Genomic DNA, 16134 nt, shown 5'->3' on the forward strand with positions numbered 1-16134 from the left:
TCTTACAACTCCCCAAAGAGTTTATTTGGTAGGAAGTCAGCAGCAGCGGAGGTCAGAAGGCAGAATGATCGACTAAGCAGAGAGAAGCTATTGTAAGTGCGTACAAATATGATACCCCACAGATTGAGCTAGCCAGAGAATTGAGGTTCGATTGAAGGACTATGTACAAAATTTGAACATAATCATAGATACCGCATTAGATCAAACTTTTCTCTTGGGTTCGGAATGCACGGAGCTCGCGTTGATGGCAGCATGCACACATAGTAGTGCAATGCGAGTAGAGGTACATAGCTGGTCTTTCCTTTGGAACTTCCCCAAAGGCCCGAATTTTCTCACAGCAGCCACATCCAAATGTACAGCATCCGTCTCGACCTGCACAGGTGAGTGAATGGGTACCATGTTTGGTAGCAGACGTTTTTCTGTCATAATCTCGAATCCACGCTCCCCCAGGGCTCTCAAAAGAGAGTTGTTTGATGTTTTTCCAGTTTTCGTGCAGTTTTGGCGATAGATCTTTGAGTTCCGTCTGATGGTTGTCGATGATTGATTGTGTTCCTAGATGCAGGGCTAGATCGCCTCCTCGTCGTCGAAGATCAATCTCTTCAGCCAAGAAGACTTCTCGCTGTACCAGCTCATTTGCTTCAGTCACCAGCTTTTCCTTTCTTTTCAGGTACTGGAGTTGTTCATTCTTTTCCTGCTCCGAGGTCTGAAACTTGGCAATGCACTTTGTGATTGAGAGAAGAGGTCTGTTGTTCGCAATTTGATATTTAAATTCCAAATATTCCCACAAATCATTTCCGGAGTATTCAAAAATGGCGGCCAGGCCTTTCAAGGTGAGGAAAATAACAATAGAAACGGCAGCGAGTAAAGCGCAGAGGATAAGAAGACAAAAGATGATGATTAATGAACAAAGACTGACTACTATCACGGATTTCTCCAGATATTTTAGATCCATGAGGTGTGGAATATGACTGAAAATTGTAATATGAGATAGAAAAGATTGTTAGTTGAGGTAGAGGAAGAGCGAATGTCTCAAAAAATTTGAGAATGCGTAGAGCTGAGCTTGAGGCTGAGCTTCGCACTGCCCCATTCAGACCAAACTAAATAGCTAGAGTAATCCATAGGCGGCTAACAAATTTCTATTTGGTTGACCAATCAATACATAGGGTATGCTCAGGTGGTAATTCAAACCTGGTTTATCGCAAATTAATTACGAAACTAAGATCCAAGGCCACGTAATAGGGCCACTAGTTTACTCCCACAGACCTCGGGAGTATAGGTCTTTACGAAGTATTACCGGAACATTGAATCGACTTTCATAAGGGTATGTACATATCTTGATGAACTGCCTAGGAAATTCCAATTCCTGTCTTTTTTTCAATTTAATAAGCTACACACAGGAAATTCTCAAAGAATTTCATGAATATTATGATTTAGGATAAAACAAATATTCAGGCATGATTTTCATAATACCCCCGGGGCCGATTGCAAAGGGTCTACAGAGACTCGGAACAGAATCACAGAAGAGGTTACTAGATTCTAACCTTTGAATAAACTTAAGAATATTAGGAAAAGAAAGCCTTATAACAAAAGACAAACCTATACATAATAAGATAATTATAAAAAAAAGTACTAATAACTCCTTAATAGAATATACTACCTACTAGTATAACAGGAACAACAATAAAGTAGTAAGTCATCAGGTACCTAAGCATGCACATGTGACACTTGCACATGTAAAGACATTCCTCCAGCTACTATAGCAAAGAAATGTTACAGGATAAACCAATAAAGGCCCTGAAACATTTGAATAGAACTCGGACATTTGAATCCATCCTATCTTTAGCTATCTAGGACATACTGCATAGGCATTGGTGGGGTTTGCCCCGCTCAATTGAGCTTGCCTGATTTGGATTGACCCTTTTTTACTCGTCAACAATCCATCTATTTCAACGGAGATGAACCAACTGCCTAGACACGATGGTTACAAATATTGAAGTTACCATGAGTGAATATCGACTCCCCATAGAGCTCACCATGCAGGTGATCTCCTATCTCATTGACGCAGGCGTCGACCCTGCCCCCTATGCCACTGTCAGCCGAGAGTGGCAGATGCTCATTGAGCAGCGCATCTTCAACACCATCAATCTGAATACAAGTAAGCAGTTAGCAGCGTTTAAGCAGATTGTGGCTCAAAACACGCGACGAAAGACATGTATCCGCAAGATCAAGCTGGTTGTAGAGTTGGAACCATATAGCATTGAGGCTCGTGCAGAGTTCGAGACTGCGGAGGAGCACCGCCGGAATAATGGAATTTTCGTTCCAGCAATCCAGTCGCTGTTTAGCATTCTTAAATCTTGGCCTGAAAATGAGCCGGGTATCAATCTATCAATCGAAGTAATGTCTCCTAGCGATATTGTGGATCGTCAACGGGCGAGACAGGCTCGCAAAGATCCAGAGACAGATCTTTGGCAGCGAAGGTTTGAGAGGAACTACAGTAAGGATCATCTAGAGCGCCTCCTAGTGATTTATATAGTCACAAAACTCTTAATAGGAGGGAATGGGTACCTTAAGATAGCTGATCTTGCCAACCAGTGTATGCCTTATTTTATCTAGGCTACCTAAATTAAATACACTGTGAAGGGCTGTAGCAAGACTTGATTCAATCTAACTAGGCCGGCATGCTGTTTACATTAATCTTGAAGAAAGGAGCTTTCCGTGTATGTTCGTGTGTCAACATGTGTGGTCGGTCACGTGCTTCCGTGACCAACATAGGGCTTCGGCCCGTGACATCAAGAAACTTTATCTTATGTTTACTGGTTATGCTCCTGTAAATCAGGACTTTGCTCCTACTAATCTAGTAGATAGGAAGATAGAAGACCCCTTAAGTTCCTTCTTATAGGACTTTTCTTAGCAGCTTACCTCCTTGTGCCTTGACTATACTATAGTAGGGAAAGAACTCTTCTGGCCTATTAATCCTACAGATAATATGAAGCTCCCCACCTGGCTAAACCTGATCCATATTCACCTGCAGTGTGGGATGACCACCCCATCTGGAGAATGGTTATATGAACGAGATCCAGAAGAGGTCGAATTCGACCCGAACGTTGACCCTGAGGAAGACCTCCCAGAGCATAAGATGCGAGCGCCAGAGGATCGTGTTTCGAATACATTCCGATTAAAAGCATCACCTACGCTGTGCAATGGATTGTACATGTCCTCGGCCCGTGCGGCACAGCGGATGCCCCGGCTCAAATTTATGTCTATCCGTACTACAGAGGCTCATTACGAACTATCCTTCGAGTATAAGGTCGATGGAACGACTGCGAAGGCAACCTGGGACTGCTGGAAACTGTTTACGCTAGATGAGCCGGTATTGAAGGCTTGGAAAAATGCTGCCTTTCAGCACACAGGGGTGGAGTTGGAAGTACAGTTGACACATTGGGAGAACCCTGTTTAATATCTTTTCTTTTCCTTTTCTTTCTATACATTGTGTTACATGTACACCGTACAGGGGAGGTGCCTTCTAGGTAGAGTGGCCCTGGAGCCCTCCAGCCCTGGGCTGGAGCGTAAAAACTGCTGAAGAATCGCATATTCGACACCTGGGCGGGTGGGCATCAGTAGTCGAGATATCACCTGAACTCAAGTGCTTAAAACCATGGAATATCCGAACCGAGCCACGTGATATGCATTCGTAACCTTGGCAGGAGGGGCTGATCGCCAAGCTCTTGGGTTTTTTTTCTAGCCAAGGTAGATCGTGGTCATGGATTTTTCAACGCTTTCTAGCGAAAAACGTGGCAAGTCTCAATGGTTTTCCCTGGGAGGTTATCTTCCGGATGTCACATTTGTCGCACACGGAAAGTGAAGGTGAGAACACCCTTCCGAAGCTTAAACCTCCTGAAATCATATTGAACAAGCAGACAGTGTGATGGAGTAAAGCCAGAATGCCGCCGTTGCTCTCAACATGGAGTGAAGTGCACAGGGTATCCAGATAGGTTTAGCTTTCGTGAATACAAACCGCCCAAGGATAACAAAGTTGGAAAATCTGCATCATCCCGTTCAAGAACTGCCAGCCCCCGGCCAGGTTCAAAAAGTACCTCACCGAGTACCAGCGAGAAACCCATACAGAACCAGAACTTGAATTCAAGGTCCGGAGTAATTATCGCTGCTCAATCACCTTCCAATGCTCTATCTATATGTCCAGACTGGCAATCTGTGTGTAATTTGATGCACCAGCTCGTCTTGTCAGTGCATCGTTCTCCTTGCGGAGGCTATCTAGCATTTCTGCCTAGACTTTTTTAAGAAAAGGGAGAGAGCCCCTCTTTAAGGTATGCTATTCTAAGTGTATCATACCTTACGCTCTCAAAGTTACACAGCGGCGCCGAACTTCAAATCAAAGCCCGTAAAAACTATGGTGCCTGCTTGAACGCCCTGAACCAGGCAATCGGCTCGCAAGACAATGCAATCAGGGCTGAGACACTTGCAGCATGTCTGTTGCTCAGTATGTTTTTTGTAAGTATTCAAATCTGAAGCATGGCTTATTCCTGTTCCGTTCAAAATGTTGGCTCTATTGCTTACAGACATCTATTGATGCAGAATCTTGCCCATGAGGCAGAGGGATTTCTAGACCCCCATATGGCAGGGGTATTTTTTCTCTTGTCGTTACGTGGCCAGCAGCAGTTTACAAGCCAGTATTTTCGAAATCTGATCGGATGGACCATAATACAAACGGTGAGCCTTCACACTAGCTTTGTGGTGCTTTTTGTCTCTATTTCTGACCTCGATTCTAATCATTGTGTAGCAAATTCAAGCTATTGGTACTGGAAGGTTCCAATATGCAAAACTTCCAGAGTTTATCAAGGCCAAGCCCCGGCCTTGCAACGTGTTTGGTGCAGGAATATTAAATAGTCTGATCTCTGAATACCTGCAGTCGTCCAGCGTGCTACTTAACACGTCAGCTATCTCAGATCCCATCTTAGATCAGACGCGATCAGAATCGATTCAGTCCATGTTAATTTGGGCATTCGATTTGATTCATCAGATTGATACCTGGGAAAATTCCATCCCACCTCACTGGCAAAAACAATATTGCAAGCAAAACACTCCTGGGGTAGTCTCTATCTTGGCTGATCCATGGACTACTACTTTTCTTGCTGTAACTCATTCAGCCCAGATTCTCTTCTACCAGAATGTTATTGCCCTCTGTGATGAACTGACCATGAGAGAACCGGCAATGGGATCATTCACGGACAATCACCAACATATAAAACTTCGAAAAACCGCCGCGGATCGAATCAAAGCCCCTTTGGAGGTCGTCTGTTTTGCAGTCACATCCAGCATTGGAGAGTTGGACACAGATGGCCAGTTTTATGCAAAGCCGACTGTCCAGTTGGCAAATCATAGAAGTCAAACTGCTGACATCTATGGATGCATCCCGAGGCCCCCTAAACCCTAGTAAGAAATATGTATAGGATAATTTGGAGAATGAGACTGAAAAACCAGCACGTAGGTTAGACACAGGACGTTATTAGTAGAGTATAGTAATGAGAGGGAGATAATGATAGAAGGGTACTGGCACGTGCAGGACAGAATAGGAAGGCGCGAGGTGTGAAGACTGCACAAGAGCTACCCCTCCAATTCATCTCGTTCCTTTATTCAACCCATCAAGTGGAAATTTATTAAAAACGGTATACCATGTTTCATTTGATTGTTGAGTTTTGATTACTGATGCATTGATAGAAAAATATCTCAACTGCCCCCCGCTTGCCTCCCCCCCAACCAACCCCACCTCTCCCAAGCGTGCAAGGTTGAGCGATGCTCCCAAGAAGAAGAAGGTTCTTACAAGGTGGACTTGGGGCTTCCGCTGGAAAGAATGAACGCGAGATTCGATGATGTTGCTTTTCAGATTGCTATAAGGTGGAGATCCGAAGAATTATCGGAAAGGGTATGCCAAAGGACGCTCGTGAAAATTTTGATACTGAGAGATGGTTTTGTGATTAGCATTGCCAGCAGGTCAGGAGCAACTTGAAGAGGGGTGTTGATCCGGATTTCGTCCGCACACCGGGAAAGCAGCAGGGCAAGACGACATAAGGAAGAACGAAAACGCAGTTGGATATGAGGTTGGGAAAGGGCGCGCTGAGGGATGGGAGATCAAAGTTGGAAGCTGGGGGCTCAAGGTATATCCGAGATCTCCTGGTGGCTTGATCATGACTGATTCTAGATTGGTTAGTTAAGTGAAAGAGGAGCTCAGGAGGATGGCAAGTAGGAGGGTGGGAGCGAAGACGAGGGCGAGGACCGGAGAACCTTGAGAGGATGAGGATGAGGAGGAGGAGGGGGCAGCAGTGGTGGCCTGTTTTCAAAAAAAGAATAAGGTGAGTCAATTCTTACTTGTGCTTGTTTGATTCAGGCTGATGTGAGGTTATTATAAGAGGAGGCGAGAGAAGATCACAGTGTAACGGCAAAGTTTTCAACGAAGCAAGGTGCAGAACCACAAGTAAATCAATGATTTACTACACGTGCACATATCTCGCTTTCAACGCATTGGGCCACCGAGTTTGGTACCGCGCGAAAATATCAAAATGCTTGATCCTTTTCCAGAGCGTTGATAAGCCACCTCCACTCTGCATCCGATCAAGATCTCCCAAACTCGACTGAGAACGATATTCCTTGATTCACAATTGGGATTATAGAAGCCAAATATTGCTCGACCTCTCTTTCTGATCTCTCTCTCTCCGCTCATCTCCGCTCATCTCCGTGCTGCGCGGTGGGCCGTTGGTTTAGGCTATAACCACAGCTTGCGCGATCTTTATGATATCTATATTGACAACCTCCGAGCCACTATCGCATTTCAAAGTATCAAGCAGGATTGAGCCCCCACTCTCGCTGTGTAAACCTAGCAGCTGACTTTGCCTTGATCCGTGTACCACAAGTTGACTATTCTTGGGGCTGATATCCTCTCATCCTCGCCAACTCTCCACACGTGTGGTTGACTGCTGAGTCTTGGTTGAGGCAGCAGTCAACCACTGCACATACAGCAAAATGCTGGAAGTATCTATACCAGCTCAAGCAATCGATTCAATGCAACCCGGAACCTACTTGATGGGCTCCACTGCGGAGCATTACCCCATCCGCACAATGGCGACTGTTGCTGAAGATATTGTTCTTTCATTCACTTCGTCGACATGTCTACAAAATCTTCGATCGCCTCATTGTTTTGCTCCGAGCGGTGCCCTTGCGATCTCGCCCTTTCGCCAATCCTGAGGCTAACGGCAATCCATGAGAACGTGCTAACCGGCGAAGAAGACATGAAAAGGGGAGGAAGATGAGATTCAGACGCGGAGCTGAGACGAATGGCAAATAAAGCTGCGGATCCCGGCTTATCTATCGTATGCAGATTGGAGGTTGAATCAGATTCAAGGGACGATCTCGCGGAGCCACCTAGATCGCCAATGTGAACGAAGATTCGCCCGCTTCAAGAGAGTATATTTCTTGTAATGTATCTCTCTCCCCCTCGAGCTTAAGAGCATTTCCGGCGACGGAACACGGATCCCCACCTCCGAGTCGATACACTCTATCTCCCAGTTCATCCTGTGGTTGTCGATACTACTGCTTAGTATCTTCCACATTGGGTTGTTTCCACATAAAAAGGCCAATGTGATCGTCTTTTCAACCCAACTAATGCAAACTCGATCGGACCTAGTTCAATCTGGTCGGCTATCGTCAATCTACAGATTCCCCTTACAGGAAGAGGTGGCTAATCTCCATATGACGTCAGGAGCTGTCATAAAAATCACTCTGCAGCATCAGTGGTGTCAAATCATAGTTACGATTTTAAAGAAGGGTGCAAGTTCTTGGTACCCCTTGAATTCTGAAGAGAAGGAAGGGTTATCGTGTGGTTACAATCTATTGAAGCGATCAAGGTATGTGCAGTTATATACTACAGACTTACTGAGGAACTCAATTAAGGCCAATGCAGGATCATGCGTCAGATGAAAATAAGGAGGAATAATCATCGCCATTTAGACTGAAAGAAGGAGGGAAAAGGAAAAGCATGAAGAACGGAAAGAAGGGAGGAGATAGTAGGGGAAAAGAACATGGAGAAGAGAGATGGGTATGTCACTTGGTATAACTGACCATGTTTTGATTGAAACTGATCCCAATATAGCTAGGGGACAAAGAGAAAAGGCGAAGGATGATTCAACAATATGACAATATGACAATGAGGGAGGAGGGATCAAATATAGGAAAAGGAATTAGATGACAGAGAGAGAATAGTGAGTCATTTCTATCTTATTCTATTATCAGATTGAAACTGATCCAGGCTTCTTGTGAAGTTCCGAAGGCGATGATGTGGTCATGGAAACTCCCAGCACGACAAATCAAGCTCGATTTAGCTATGGCCTTACACCAATTTGCTTCAACAGGCCACCCGACCTCCTAAGGCTCGGCTTTGCGATTTCCATGTCCTTCACCCGCCTTCCTTTGCAACGTCCTATAGAAATCCACCAATGGGGTGTATATCCTACTCATGCCGAGGTTGAATGTGGGAGTATGATTTCATACAACAAACGGTACGCCAATTCAATTTCCGCCACGGGTTTGACCAAAACTGACTCAATTTTGTCATAGAACCGGTGATTTATCACGCACAATGACATATCATGCTCTTTTTCAAGTTCTTGTTCAGGTGTCTATCACAACTACACATGCATTTCAACACCACTTGTCGGAAACAAGATATATAGGAGAACTAAAGGTTGACCCAATCTTGTATTTATATGATTCTTGAGTTGGACCACACAGACGAAATCATTTACTGGTCTCAAGATAGCCAACCTCACGAAAAGCTGATTTTGTGGCAACGAAAGGACTCAAAAGACCATGGAAATGGAGCAGACAATCCCCGCAGCCTTTTTTCACGGAGCAACATCCTATCAGTCCATTTGCAAAATTTCATTTGTGTCCACTTTGTGCCTTCAAGAATCTTTCAGCCATTTCCCGATAGTACCGTGCTAGATCTCGGCGACCATTCAATCCGGTTTACCTTGGCTCAAATGAGCCCTATCCAATTTTCTGTTATAACGAGGCGGTATGATGGCATACCTTCAAAATCAAGCAGGTGTGTCAATTAGCATTTTTTGATGATGGGTCAATCTAAACTAATTCAGTATTCTGATAGTGATGTCCAGTCATACGCAGCTGCTCAAGGTATACTATGTTAAAATTCTCAGGGTCACTCTTTATCATGACCACGGCTCCGGCCAGTCAGAGACTATGTTGAATGATGGGGGTTTTAACATCAAAATCTGCATCAGCACGGATTTCTCTTCGCGTTCGTTCTTAATGCCTGGAAAGGTCCGACATTCCGAGTCTTTTAGAGGGCTCGTGGAGAGCGCTTCTTATGGTACCGGGAGAACTACATCGCGACCATCGATAAGTACCAGGAAAACACGGAATGTCAGGAAATCTTCCCCTTGGCGATTTTCAAATTTCATGGGAACTTTGCAATGCGAGGCATCTGTAGTTGGGACAGACTAAAGCGTAATCTGGAGGCCCTCGAGCACGATTTGATCACCGTACTCAACAGCTGGTCCACCGCGGGCCTAGATGCTCTCGCCAATGACTCTTTTGTCGCTCATAAGCTCAAGGGCAAATTCGAGAGCCTCAAGGAAACAATGTCCGAGTGCACTTTGGCAGAGTGCGCACTTCGGCAACCTGTGTTCTGGATTTGGTTGATGGAAACCCTTTCATCTGGCAACTTACCTGATTGGTGACAATTATCAAATGGAACTCATACTCTTTATCACACCGGTCTTCTCCCTGCGATGCATTGCTTACAATGAACAACGTCAAGATTGTTAAAGTTTTTTTTGTATGCGTCAGGTAAGATGTTATTCCTGACCTTACTGCTATCAAAATGAGAGATATAGTTCAGATGTTCAATACTTACATCACTGCCACAGATGCCAGTTTGCGCGACATGAACAATCACATCGTGGGGGTCTGAGAGCACAGGCTTAGGACGGTCTTCAATGACAACATCCTTAATGGCGCGAAGGACAAATGAAGGGTTCTGAAACTGAGTTAGTCTTCAAAAAAATACAACACGCGTTGAGTGTTTTGAGATGGACTCGGAGCTCCAAGACTGGAAAACGTACCTCCATAGCGATGGTTACGGTGATATGAGAGTCTGGTTTTGTTTTCTCTTCTTTTGACCGAGGAGACTTCTCTCTTTTATATCATTTCTCCAGAGCATCAGCACACCCCCTCCTTATCACCTTCATCCCACTTTCTATCTTTGAACAATTGTTCTCGGCCCGAATTCACTACTGCTCCGTACGCAATTATTGTACATCATAGATTCATAGCTCCGGGGAACCCCATAGCCGGAGGAGTTACCTAAACGGGTAATTTTGGCGGCTCAACTCTGATCCACATCGCGAGATTTACTGAATTTATCACACTCACCAGATCTTCATCCTGCTTGCTATGGCTGATTTTCTCATCATGGCAAATTTGGCAGAGAGGGGTATCTATAGTGGAGAATCAATTCAAAGCTCCCTTGGATCAAGAAAATCCAAGATATCTGGCCCCTGAACGTACATAAGTCTGTACCCCGCGGCGGGGTATGTCTTTTTTCTTTTTCTTTTGATTCATGATGCTGTAAATATTCTTCATCTTTCAATTTCAAAATACCAACGCGTTCATTCATCGATTGATTCTACAAAATGCCTATCTCAATCCCTCAGGCAGACCGATTGGTCGATCTCTTCAGCTTGAAGAACAAAGTTGTTGTCATCACCGGTGCCTCTAACCCGCGTGGCATTGGCTACGAGGTTGCTAAAGGATGCGCCGAGATGGGAGCCTCCGTTGCAATCACCTACTTCAGTCGCAAAGAGGAAGCCGAGAAGAATGCCTCTCAATTAAGTGAGGAATTTAACGTCAAGGTCCAAGCCTACTATTGCGATGTCTCAGACTATGTCGCAACGGAGTCATTAGTTCAGAGCGTGATCCGTGATTCTGGTCACATTGATGGATTCATTGCCAACTCGGGACAGGCCGTTGGATCTGGAATTCTCGATGGATCCGTGAATGACTGGAATAACATTATCCAAGTCGATCTGAACGGTCCCTTCCATTGCGCCAAGGCTGTTGGCCCGCATTTTGAGCAACGGGCAACAGGCTCCTTCATTTTCACCTCTTCCATGTCAGGCCACATTGCCAATTTCCCCCAGGAGCAAACATCTTATAATGTGGCCAAGGCTGGATGTATTCACTTCGCCAGATCTCTGGCTAATGAGTGGAGAGACTTTGCGAGAGTGAACTCGGTCTCCCCGGGTTATATCGACACTGGGCTGTCTCATTACATTCCGCAGGAGACTAAGGACTTACGGCGTTCGATGATTCCTATGGGCCGTGTCGGCGTGGCTAAAGAGTTGAAGGGTCTTTATGTGTACCTGCTCAGTGATGCTAGTTCCTACACCACTGGCTCGGATATTCTGGTTGATGGAGGATACTGTGCTCGTTGAATGCATTGAAACAATGAATTAATCTATAGAAAGAGACTGGAATTATCTCAATGAAGAATGGATTTCATAAAATGAAAGTTCGTTAGAGTCAGAAACTGAATCAATGAACAGAGTTCAAAATAGAACTTGAATTCCATCTCTGTTGCATGTGCTCTGAAATGATTGTACCGTTGAAATGCGCAGAGTTGATTTTCTCTCGAGTTATTTTTGAGTCGTTACTTGTCCGCCTCAAAGATAACTTTCTGGCATCTCATGTTATTGAAATCATCATAGCTGTTTGTGATCATATATTAGCATCCATTTATCAAATGTTCTGGATGGGAAGCTTACGCTTGAACAGCCTGAGAAAGTGGCCGGATATCCTCTGACATGAAACTGGACATCGTTAACTCAGTTGAAAAGCATCATTTCCTTCATTCAAATACTTACTCAAGATCATCTTGCTTTCTGGCCAAAAACTCCATTGCCTCCCCAAAGATACCTGACGGTTCAGTTATTTGATAGCTCACGCGATCTAATATGGAAGAACTTACTTCGTACAGGGCACCGTCCCATCTGGATAAGCAAATTCTTTCCATACGCCTCATTGCCAGTCCAAGGGATCTCACCATTGTGCACTCCAACACTGGATAAGATTCCCCATGGGCGCAACATCTCAAATCCCATTCGCAATGCGCTGCTATGACCCACAACCTCAATGACCACATCGGCTCCCCGACCCTCCGTCAGATCCTTGACTCTCTGTCGCAAGTCTGCTTCATCTTCCTGGAAGTTCCAAGGTTCTGCACCCAGCTTTCCTGCAAGCTGAAGACGAGATGGGATACTGTCGATTGCAATCAGATGCTTGGGACGATATTCTAAAGCACTCACAAGAGCACAGATACCCACAGGCCCACAGCCAAACAAGAGAACGACGCTGTTTTGAACCTCTGCCGTATCCAGTGACTTAAAAGCATTCAAAGCTGCGAAGTAACCAGTCGGAAAAATATCCGCCATCAACACCAACTTTTTCTCGTCGATCGAAGGGGGCGCATGGAATAATGTTGAGTCTGCGAGAGGAATGCGAACATACTCCGCTTGCCCTCCATCCAAAATTACCGATCCATATAGCTGACTCCGAGCGCAGCGAGATGAGAACCCGCGTGCACAATAGAAGCAAGAGCCACAGCTGGTTGTGAATGGCGATACCACCTTATCCCCCTTTTGAAACGTCTTGACATCTTCGCCTGCTTCCACGACCACCCCCGTGAATTCGTGGCCCATAATGAATCCTGTATTCGATGCTTGGTGGCCTCGGAAGACGTGCAGCTCGCTAGAAAATTTCAGTTTTCTGTCGTTTTGATGGGAAAGAAAATGAATCAGCCCACCTGCCACATAATGCCGTGTAATGAACCTTCAGAATGACATCTGTTGCATCTTGGATCTGAGGCTTTGGCCGTTGCTCCAGAGCAACCTGGAGTGGACCTTTGAATACCACAGACTGCATTTCTGAGAATAATCAAGCAATATAAGCAATAAAATGAATCCGAGAGGATAGATTTGTCCGGTGAGCTTGAGTATGAAGTTGCGGGGAATGTTGGTGTTCGTACACTTGAGGGGTTGAGCTTGGTTGTTTTGCGGGTTCAACTTTTGCCTCGGTTGTACTCGGGTCATGCGGGGTGTGTTGTTTCACAGCATTACTTCAAATGTTGAGATAGAAGAGACTTCATTTCAAAAATTTGATTCATGAATGAATTTGAAGATTTTCAGCAGGTGATGCTGAAGATATTTTTAAGCTTCCAGAGTCATCTTGATCAAACTAACCTGGAAGCCGCGCACTTGGTCTTAGTCAACTGGTTTCAAGCCCTGCTAGTGGAATCAGATCGGTATTTCCAATTTGCGATAGATGAAACATTCAAATGCACATGTGTTTGAAGGCGGGAGGAATATAAATACTGTACATGTTTGACTGAGAGAAAGAGGTTTACTCCTAACTCCATGATTTAATGGTAAATTATACATAGTACCTAGGAGGTTTTGTTCCGCCGTTGAGGTTTCCATGGCACAATTTTGCTGGAAGTGATGACCACATAAAAGTCAACCTACCAAGTGAGGTGAATAGGGGTTAAGGAGAGAGTTTTCCAATGAGAAGATGTCAAAGTCGGCTCTGAAATTATTTATGGCTGAGCACCCTGATAATGCCTGTGGTGTCGCACAAGGTACCTGCCAGTGGCCCATTCATAATCAGAGGCATTGGGGAAAATTGGAAGTTAAGTATCTTGCTTCAGGTCAATAGAATTAGTTTGCCAATAAAGGAAATGACTAAGAGCTTTATAGACCTTAGACCACTTCAAGTTTTCCTACTTGGGTTGCAGTGGTTTTTCGAGTTTCCTCACGAGTCACCGTCTGGTAGAATACTCAGAGACCATCATGATACTGTCTACTAGTATATCTCAGACCATAAATTTACAAATAGAGTTTCCGTTTATTCATTGCATCTGAAGATGAGTATATCCCTCCTAATTCAGCTATCTCTCACTTGAGATATCCAACTATATAGCAGTTAGCTTTCCCCTCCAAGTAATCATGTAGGGAACCCTGTAGGTACTTACATACAGAAAGGTGTAGCTCATCACTCACCTTTACCTATATGCTACTCCTATATGCTACTGACTCAGACTGAGACCTGTACCTAAGTATGTGAACATGATCCATGTCTGAGAGGATGTAGATATATCTGGCCAAGCACTCGCGTGCTGAGGACGTACATTTCCTGATTTAAAATGCTTGCTGCTTCACTGGCAGGGTGAGGACTTGTGATGAATTACTTGCAGAAGGGGAGCAAACTACTATGTGCGGCTGTGGCATGGAGAAGAGAAGGCACTTGAGAGAAGGTCACTGCCGGTGAGGCATGAGTTATACAGCCTGAGGCTTCCGAAGATCTTGGACCGACCTAAATGGTCAAACTGCCTTGTTAGTCCAATAGTATTACTTCCAGGCGCTATCTAAATACGCATCTCAACCCAGAGCCAGCTTCAAGACTGATTTACTTCCTATTTCTGGAATCTGTGATTGACATAGTTGAAACCCACTGGCAGTATATCATAGTTAGAGTACGAAGCTAATAGTAAACTTCAAGTTAAACTTCTCGAAGAAACCAAGGATAAGATTGCTCAACGACCAGGATCAGTCAATGGGGTTAGCTGGAGTCGTGATTCTGTTACAAATTATGCGGATTTCGACCTCCTAGCGTTTGGGCCATTATGAACTTGGCCAGTTGCATTGAGATTTGAATTATGCCCTTCCTTATGAACGGGTCTGTGCAGCCATGCTTCTCGATGCAATATCATGAGCAAACTAGTATCCACCTGGCATGGATCATATTTTAAAGGTGGTTAGATGGTGCCACATACGTACCCCAGCTCACATGAGAGAACGCCTTAGAGCATATATGATGGATGGAGGCAACTGTCTCAAGATCTCTTTGTCAATTCCCTCCTTTCACCTAGATTCTACGCTATGCCCATGATCAGTTGACTGATTTATGGTCAGCTCACTGAAACTCAACTGCACTCAGATCAAGATGACATGATCCACCTGGAGATCGAAACATGTGCCTTGCTTCATTCAAATTCCTCGACACTCTCATATTCTTTGGGCTCACAATAATTATTAGTTCCCGTCTGTGCAGAAGGCTACGATTTCACTACCCACCAGGTGCCGAAGAAATGAATGGCCCCAATGCTACAGTCCCGAGGTCTCCACCTAGCCCCCCCGAAATTAAGCCGAGTGAATTCTGTTGCTATCCGATGATACTCATCCAATTTGGAATAAAACTCTGAATTCTATGATGGGGCGTAAGCGCCACACAGATGATCAGGCCAGATGAAAAGCCTGGGGAAGGTCTTGGTGTTGTCAATGCGCCAACTTTGTGAGCAGGGGAGTAAAAATTATTATTATTAGGCGTCCCCACATTACGTGCACCAGTGTTGTTGTCGGGGAGAATAAGAGATTGATTTCTGAACCTCTTACTGGGGGAAAATCTATTAGATTTCTCCGTATCCACTGCCAGCAGGGGTTTCGAGTTGAATCGCATCGTCACATGGGCTCACGCGAATGTCAGTCACCTACAGCGCATGAACGGAGTAAGTTACTGTGTATAGACATCGGGGCGTCTTTGTCATCTAGGGAAGGTGGAGTTCCAAGGTTCTCCACATCGACTCGGAGGTCTTTTTTTTCTGGGGATTCGTGTACATATCTGGGGATGTCCATAACCTTGGAATCCCAGCCGAGGTCCCTAATACTCGGCACTCTCATCTGCCCAGGTGGGCACGGAGTCTCACCCATTTTCCAGGGCTCTACCGTCAACTCCCCTTGCAACATGAGCCGGTGAAAAGCAGGTTCAAATAATTTTAGAGATCATTTGAACCTCCCATGTACTCCGTTCTGGATCATAGGATTCGGGTTCCGGCCTGTTAATTCCGAACTGTAACCAAACCAAGGCTGATGCGACTAATGTCGATCTCTTCGTTTTAGGTCCCAACCGAGGCGCCACCGGTATGGTGGTTGGCCGCTAGACTAGGGGGGCGCCCTTGGCGTTTTCTCTTTCGAATCTTAGTTAGATTGGTCC

The 16134-nt window shown here is 45.0% G+C and overlaps 6 protein-coding genes across 6 annotated transcripts; 4 read left to right on the forward strand and 2 right to left on the reverse strand.

Moving 5' to 3' along the window:
- Positions 1-1977: 1977 nt before the first annotated feature.
- N7483_008576 (uncharacterized protein) lies at positions 1978-3457 on the forward strand (the record flags this gene model as incomplete). The annotated part of the gene is made up of 3 exons (XM_057092003.1): positions 1978-2494; positions 2673-2857; positions 2912-3457. The coding sequence occupies 3 exons, from the start codon at positions 1978-1980 to the stop codon at positions 3455-3457; spliced, it is 1248 nt and encodes a 415-aa protein (XP_056943177.1).
- A 1027-nt stretch (positions 3458-4484) lies between these two features.
- On the forward strand, positions 4485-5452 carry N7483_008577 (uncharacterized protein; the record flags this gene model as incomplete). The annotated part of the gene is made up of 3 exons (XM_057092004.1): positions 4485-4498; positions 4578-4641; positions 4799-5452. The coding sequence occupies 3 exons, from the start codon at positions 4485-4487 to the stop codon at positions 5450-5452; spliced, it is 732 nt and encodes a 243-aa protein (XP_056943178.1).
- Positions 5453-7035: 1583 nt separating this feature from the next.
- N7483_008578 (uncharacterized protein) lies at positions 7036-7257 on the forward strand (the record flags this gene model as incomplete). The annotated part of the gene is made up of 1 exon (XM_057092005.1): positions 7036-7257. The coding sequence occupies one exon, from the start codon at positions 7036-7038 to the stop codon at positions 7255-7257; it is 222 nt and encodes a 73-aa protein (XP_056943179.1).
- A 2642-nt stretch (positions 7258-9899) lies between these two features.
- Positions 9900-10160, reverse strand: N7483_008579 (GroES-like protein; the record flags this gene model as incomplete). The annotated part of the gene is made up of 3 exons (XM_057092006.1): positions 9900-9902; positions 9947-10069; positions 10155-10160. 3 exons carry the CDS (start codon positions 10158-10160, stop codon positions 9900-9902), a joined length of 132 nt encoding a protein of 43 aa, XP_056943180.1.
- Positions 10161-10724: 564 nt separating this feature from the next.
- Positions 10725-11525, forward strand: N7483_008580 (SDR family oxidoreductase; the record flags this gene model as incomplete). Its single annotated transcript, XM_057092007.1, has 1 exon — positions 10725-11525. One exon carries the CDS (start codon positions 10725-10727, stop codon positions 11523-11525), a length of 801 nt encoding a protein of 266 aa, XP_056943181.1.
- Positions 11526-11740: 215 nt separating this feature from the next.
- Positions 11741-13011, reverse strand: N7483_008581 (alcohol dehydrogenase family protein; the record flags this gene model as incomplete). The annotated part of the gene is made up of 5 exons (XM_057092008.1): positions 11741-11798; positions 11856-11900; positions 11955-12006; positions 12059-12837; positions 12893-13011. 5 exons carry the CDS (start codon positions 13009-13011, stop codon positions 11741-11743), a joined length of 1053 nt encoding a protein of 350 aa, XP_056943182.1.
- Positions 13012-16134: the final 3123 nt, after the last annotated feature.

This window comes from Penicillium malachiteum (assembly GCF_028827825.1).
Source record: "Penicillium malachiteum strain IBT 17515 chromosome Unknown utg000004l:1.0-4883003.0:1.0-4884900.0, whole genome shotgun sequence".
NCBI lineage: Eukaryota > Fungi > Ascomycota > Eurotiomycetes > Eurotiales > Aspergillaceae > Penicillium > Penicillium malachiteum.